The 7,277-nt window shown below is 32.5% G+C and overlaps 1 protein-coding gene across 5 annotated transcripts; it reads left to right on the plus strand.

Moving 5' to 3' along the window:
- Positions 1 to 1,242: 1,242 nt before the first annotated feature.
- On the plus strand, positions 1,243 to 6,714 carry LOC108330084 (uncharacterized). Of its 5 annotated transcripts, none has more exons than XM_017564562.2 (10): positions 1,243 to 1,437; positions 2,130 to 2,218; positions 2,356 to 2,470; positions 3,436 to 3,472; positions 3,867 to 3,936; positions 4,116 to 4,220; positions 5,241 to 5,391; positions 5,524 to 5,606; positions 6,175 to 6,268; positions 6,355 to 6,714. In XM_017564562.2, exons 2-10 carry the CDS (start codon positions 2,188 to 2,190, stop codon positions 6,443 to 6,445), a joined length of 777 nt encoding a protein of 258 aa, XP_017420051.1. In that variant the 5' UTR covers positions 1,243 to 1,437; positions 2,130 to 2,187; the 3' UTR covers positions 6,446 to 6,714. The 5 variants fall into 5 exon arrangements, with proteins under 5 accessions (XP_017420051.1, XP_017420052.1, XP_017420053.1 ...); XM_017564563.2 differs by lacking the exon at positions 1,243 to 1,437 and adding an exon at positions 1,587 to 1,636; XM_017564564.2 differs by lacking the exon at positions 1,243 to 1,437 and adding an exon at positions 1,624 to 1,642.
- Positions 6,715 to 7,277: the final 563 nt, after the last annotated feature.

Consider the following 7,277-nt stretch of genomic DNA (forward strand, 5'->3'; position numbering starts at 1 on the left):
AGAATAATAAACTTATGTTTTGTTTAAGAGTCTCGTCGAAAATTACTATTAAATAAATAATTGCTTAGGTTATATATTATATATATAGTTGTATATATAACACACACACACACACACATATATATATATATATATATATATATATATATATATATATTAATGAAGTCATATTCAAAACTTACCTACTTGTAGTCATGTAAGCGAGTGATGCTTTTCATGCACACACGTGTAAAGAGTATAATGAATTGTTCTTAAACGATTAATATATTATAACATATACATTCCACATCACTACAGTAATATTATTCTTTACTCATGTATTTTAACAATCATTATATATATATATATATATATATATATATATATATATATATATATATATATATATATATATATATATTGAAATGAAGTAACCCAGAAATACATTTTAAAACTTTTAGCTTAGCAAGATCTTCATGTAGCAAGATCCATTTTATTAAAAAAGTAAAAGTATAAACAATCTCAATAATGAAGGAGATTTTCACGTAGCAAGATCTATTTTGAGTTAATTTTGAAAAGGCTAGGTTTTGAAAAAAATATTGGTATATTTCGAAAGAAAAACATTTGAAACTTATTTTTTGTATATATATTCTTTAGCGGATTTTTTCTTATCTACATAACTCAAATTAAAGATTGTCTTTGAGATATTCAAATTTAATTTCACTTAGACTAAGTAATGCTACTGGAAGTGCATTTTATACGCTACTTTTGTAAATAGTAAAAAGAAAATATCTCTTAAATATTTGAGTGGTATGTTCCTTTCTTTCTATCATATTTTAAACGTATTTCTAAATAAATTTTAGCATAAATCATTAATAATTAAACCCAATCTCATATCAAAATTTAATTGTCAACCATAACTTGAAAATATAATTAATCTACACAAATATTTATTTATCATATTTTTTTATATATTATATAAACATTGAAATTATTTTTTTACTATGAATTTAAATTACATAAGTTGAAATATATATAAGTTGAAATACTGGTATATTTTAGTTATAGCTCTATTTTATAAATTCTATATGACCAATTTGACTTCATGTATGATACATAATCTTAGTCAAATTAAGTCTAAATAAGCAATTATTTAATCAATTTTTTTTAAGAAATTAAGTTAAACTCATACACATTATAGTATTATCCCTGAAGTTGAAGGTGATTATGAGTACGAAATAAGGGGTTTTTGGGTCGACAAACGGTTGTAAGAAAAAAAAACATGTATATGGTTGGGGCTTTGTGTTGTAAGTGCGAAGAGTGAAGAGAGAAGTAACGAAACAATAAGAGCTGGGGAAAGTGGTGGGAACGAAGAAGCCAACAAAGACAAATCAAGGAGAAAAGAAAAAAGCTCTAATGCTTTTTTGGGTTTGTTTCTCACCAGCTAGAGTTGTTTAGGTTTGTGCAAAGCACAAAACTTTGCTCACTTTTTCCATTTCCTTTTCACCTTTCAATCTTCCTTTTCTTTTAATTTTTTCTTTTTTTGTGTAAGATTCTGGTATATATATATATGTGTGTGTACATAAATATATTATCATATAAACGATAAATATACCGTCAAGTTCATACCACCAGCTATGAATGACACCATTGCAAAGTAAAGGTTTCAACTTCATTTACTTAACGCTATTTGCACATTATTTCTTTTGGAAAATTCAAGATGGCAAATGGCTGAAAAAAATGGATTTTATAATAGCCAAATATTCTTATTGTTGTCTTAGGCCAAGTGCTTTCCTCGCTTTACTCAATTTCTATGAGAATAGATTCTCCAATCTTATTCTCTTTGTGCATTACAAAGTAAAATACTTGCCTTGGCTCCTTCTCTGCATTTTTGGTGCTACATTTATTGTGGATTGTTGCTCACAAAAGGGTTAAGACTTTTTTTTTTTAAAAGAAGATTTTTTTGGCTGCATCTGTTTCTATCTCCTTTTCTTAAGTGCTTTTCACTTTCTGTCAATTTTCAACGAGATTTTAGCTAGTGTTGTAAGCAGGGTAGCAGATGCAGATTCATTCATATTTTTATTTTCCATTGCCATCCCTCCCATTTGGGTATAAATAGAGATTGCTGATGTTGGTGCTCTTCATTGCAGAAGCTCATCTTAAGCATTGTGGCAGTGACCTGAGCATTTAGCTATTTGAGTAGAAGATATGAGCTACAGCAGCTCCTCAATGAGTTCTGGTCAGTTGTTATTCCTCATTGCCATTCCATCTTCCTGCACTCTGCATATATTGATTTACTAGCGAACCTTTCTAGCTACTATATCATCTTGGATTTCTGGCATTTTTCAAATGAAATTTATTGCTGCCACGTTTCAGGTAGTGGGAGTTCTAGAAGGGCATTTGAGTTTGGGAGGACCCATGTGGTCAGACCTAAAGGGAAACACCAGGCAACTATAGTTTGGCTACACGGCCTTGGTGACAATGGCTCGAGGTATATCGATAACATGAATATGCTATGCAGTCATATGGTTTAATGAGGGATGCTATCTTTATTAGAATCGGAATACATCTAAAGATTTATTTAAGTGAAAAGTTTTCTTCTTTGTTGGCTGGTTGGCAAATGAAATTAGAAGGTTATATTTTGAAAAATAAAGCTCATTATACTTAGCAATAAACAGCCATGTACTTTCTCAATGACCGTCCTTGTCAATTTGCATGGTTGAACAGTTTGGAGTGGGTGAGGTTTAGAATTTTAATATTTGTATAGGTTTATTCCTTTTTTCTATTGGCAGACTCAGTTGAGTGGAGACTTCTCTTCATGCTTGAGAATATGCTTTCAATGAAATGGTGGATTTGATTTCTTTTAATAAATTTAAGAGAGGGGTAAGCGAATGCTGATATGTTGTCCTATCTTGGTGAAGTTTGTTTATTAAATAAGTTCCTAGACTCCATATCCTCTTTTGGGAGATTCTTGCCAATTGATTGACACAAAAAGTACTGGCCACCAAAAAGGTATTATAAAATTCATTTTACTTCATCTTCTAGCTTGAAAGTTTGCAGTAAAGGAAACCTAGACTCTGAGATTTTTATATGCCAAAAAATAGAAAGGGGACCACTTCACTAGCTATGATGTTACCAAAACTTAAAGTCGTGTAGGTCTCTTCACCAAACAAAGATACAAATAGTTCCAATGCTTAAGTAATAAACTCTTGATCATCAAGAATTTGAAATCAGGTTGATTACTGTCTGTATTCATAAATGTAAATTATGCCATTTATAATATAAGGCCCAAAGTTAGGTAGGGGTGATGTAATTCTCATGTGTATTTAATCTGCTCAAGTATAATCCTTAGCACATAACCTGAACGTTTTTTTACTTTAACTTGTTTGTATAGCTATTTCACAAGTTCCAGATTAGCCTATGGTGAATAAACTGGACTTTTATTTTGTTTTGCAGCTGGTCCCAACTCTTGGAATCTCTTCCTCTTCCAAATGTAAGAATAAGCATACTTTGGAATTTTTTCAGTAGTTACTGTACATCTGATGTTGCACCACATGCTAGTATGCAATCTTTGGAAAGCACTTGGGATGTCTCAACGAGCTTCTCCATAGGCCCTTTTAGGGAAGAGCAATTATAAGAAAAAAATAAATGTGACTTCTTCATAAGCTAAATTTATTTTATACATAAGTTAAAAATAAGAAGTTAGAGAAACTATGAGAAAGGTTCTAAAAATTAACCTATGCATAAACTAGTTTTAGTTTATAAAATGACTAATTTCAATTTTCTTCTTATATTCTCTTTTAAAAGGAGCTTATAAACAAGCTCATCCAAATAGGCTCATGGTACTCAATCAGTCACCATCTGTTTTCTCGTAATTTATGTTGCAGATTAAATGGATTTGCCCAACTGCTCCTACACGGCCTGTAGCTATATTCGGTGGATTTCCTTGCACTGCTTGTAAGATTCAATGCTTGAAATTATACGTAATTCACTTGCAAACATCATTTTTCGTTTACCATATACCTTTTGACTTCAAAATTTGCTTCTACACTGCAGTATATGTGATGTAGAACTATAATGCCAGCTCCTTTTTAACTGTCAAGAATACTCTAATTTGATTGAGGCATTTCTACCAGGGTTTGATGTTGGGGAGATTTCACAAGATGTTCCTAGTGATTTGGAGGGTTTAGATGCTTCTGCAGCACATGTTGCCAATCTTTTGTCAACAGAGCCTCCTAACAGTAAGTTTTCCATGATCACTTAAGAAACCCATTGATAAGATCTGGCATTTATTTTTTGCTCAAGGGTTATATTTCATTATAGGAAAGGATCCCTGACATTATAATAGGCCATTTACCAGTTTTGTATGTGTCTCTCTTTTTGTTAGTGTCTATCATGTGAAGATTGACACAAAAGTTGCACATGACCTGGTCGTGTGAAATTTGAACAAGAGAGAATCCATTCTCAATCTACTGCATTAACTAGATCTAATAGGAAATGACTAATGGAAAACATGATACTTGGTGCTAAGATCGCAAATACAGAATAAACCCCCCTACTGACCGTTGCTAGCTTTTAATATATGTTTTTACAATCTGCTTAGCCATATATGGATGGAAACATGAAGTGAGCTATTGCTCATGACAGTGTAAAAAAGTAAAGGGTTTTCCTGTATTTTAGAAGTGTTCAATGAAATTATCAAAAATATTTGAAGATTACTGAAGTAATCAGCAGGTTTATGCTCTCTATATTCTTTTGTAGATTCCATATAATAATTCAACTTAGTTATGCTGTAGAGAAACTCATTTTATTGAGCATTCTCTAATTATATGCATACTTGTTTGGGGGGAAAAGTATTGTAAAGAGATAGAGCATTTTTTACTAAGGAAAACAACTTATTTTATCTTTTTACTGTTTCCTTGCTAGTACATACAGGAATAATAAGCACCACAATCATTTGTTTAAGTAGCAGCAGAAAACTATTCTAAATTTCGTATTTATCTGCACAGAATTTCGTATGCTGGTAGAACTAGAAAAGTTGCAAGCTTACTAGTCCACACCTGAGCCTTTGAAATAACCTTCCACATTTTCTACCAATAAGGGGTTTAGGTTAATATGCATATTGAGTGAACTGGTATTTAGTAAATCAATAGATTAGAGTAAAGGCAGTTAGTTATACATTTATATTTTATTCGTAGGAATGTTTTAACTAAATTCAAGTTGCTTGTAATTTACTTTAAATTCTACTGTTTACTGTGCAGTCAAACTTGGTATTGGGGGCTTCAGTATGGGTGCTGCAACTGCACTTTACTCAGCTACATGCCATGTTTTGGGGCACTATAGGAATGGAAACATTTACCCTATCAACTTAAGTGCTGTTGTTTCTTTGAGTGGCTGGCTTCCTTGTGCAAGGTTTGGTTTTTACCATTTGCCATAGTGAATATGTAAATGATCTACTAATATTACACATCCACCAATAATGTCCTTGCCTTTTCCTTAAGCTTTACATTATGTAATCAACTTAGAAGCTTGTAATTGATCCAGGACCTTGAAGAATCAAATTGAACAATCACGTGATGGTATAAGGCGTGCAGCATCGTTGCCCTTATTTCTCTGCCATGGAAAAGGTATTCATAAGTTGTACCCTATATCATTATAGCTTAAAAGTTAAAATTGTTATTCTTGGGAATCTTTTCCTTTCCAGTTTCCATTTATAGGCGCACTATATTTGTTTTTCGAATCAATATTTCAGAATTAAACATCTCCTTGATACATTTATATGGAGGAAAAGCCTTGTTGGAGTCACTGTCAAAACTCTTGACCTGTACATAATACTGACTGTGAAAGTGAACAATTTTCACTTGAAGAATTCCTTGCAATTATCTGTACAAGAATTATCACATGTTGCAATTCACCTTGTTGAAATATTCACCGGTTCTTGAATTCACCATATGAAGATCTTCATTTGATTCAACTTTTTGAAATTTTTTCTGGCTTCTATGAATTATCTGAACTTCTAACAAAAGTATAGTATTCATTCTGTACATCACGTATGCGAGCTTGTACAAGTTGCCGCAATACACTCTGCTTCCATTTTCTGTTGAAAGTGCAGACTTTGAAGTCATGTGGTAAAATCTTGAATCATGCAGCATAGTCCTGATTTATTCCTGATCAACGTTTGGATTGTTTTTGCAGGTGATGATGTGGTTGCATACGAACACGGAGAGAAGTCTGCAATAGCCTTAAGTTCAGCAGGATTCCCAAATCTTATGTTTAGGAGCTACAATGGGTACTCTGCTTTGTGCTGCTAAGGCTATCACTAATCATATTTGTGGATGACATTAGTGTAATGAATATCATATTCTTGTTCTGCAGGTTGGGTCACTATACAATCCCTGAAGAGACTGATGAAGTTTGCAGGTGGCTAACTGCAAATCTGGGATTGGAGGGGTTTCGGTTGAACTAGAGAAGAAAAGTTGAAAGAGGTGACAAATATAAAAAGATAGTTTTTAATTTAGGCGAATGAAAGAGGCGCTATAGAATAGATAGTGGTGTGTGGTGGGGGTATATTGGTTATGGTATAGCTGCTTCCTTCTCTTTTATATTTTCATGCTACTCAATAAATGTTCTTAACCTTTAGTGCTTTGATGGAAGGACATGGATAGTTTCCTTTACATCCAGCAAATTTTGTTTATTTCATTTGGGCATGGATATCTATGTTGCTTTCTGTATTCATATTCTGTCTTAAATAAACTCTAATTTTGTAAGCAGATGTCGTTAGGTTAACTATTTTCTTCGCCAATTCTCTTAATTGAGCTATGTCAATTCTTAAGAGTAAATGTTTCATATTGTTTTTACTTTTATTGTAAAACCATTGAATATAAGATGTTTGGAAAAAATCAACGTTAATTGTTTACCCAAGTTATGTAAATGCATTTTGAATCCACATGTTGCATTGTTTTTTTAGGGTGTTGCTTCCTGCATCCTATCACATTTCTTCATCCACTCCATCAAAAAAGCTTCAGGATTTTTTTTTTGAGTAATAGAAAGGGGTGATTGCTGTCCGGAACTGTTTGTGTTCCAAAAAGTAAATTCCGGAAGTGTTACGGTGCAGGTAGAAAAATGATGGGTATAGGAAGCAACACCTGTTTCGTTTTTTATCATATCTGAGTTGCAAATTGCAATGGGCTTTGGTGGAGGGAGCAACTCTCTAATTGAAGCTAAAACTAACTAAAACGAAAAATGAGTTATTTATGATAGCACTCCAATAATTTCTAGCTGCACCTCCCTCATTTTTA

The sequence above is a fragment of the Vigna angularis genome, chromosome 4, assembly GCF_016808095.1.
Source record: "Vigna angularis cultivar LongXiaoDou No.4 chromosome 4, ASM1680809v1, whole genome shotgun sequence".
NCBI lineage: Eukaryota > Viridiplantae > Streptophyta > Magnoliopsida > Fabales > Fabaceae > Vigna > Vigna angularis.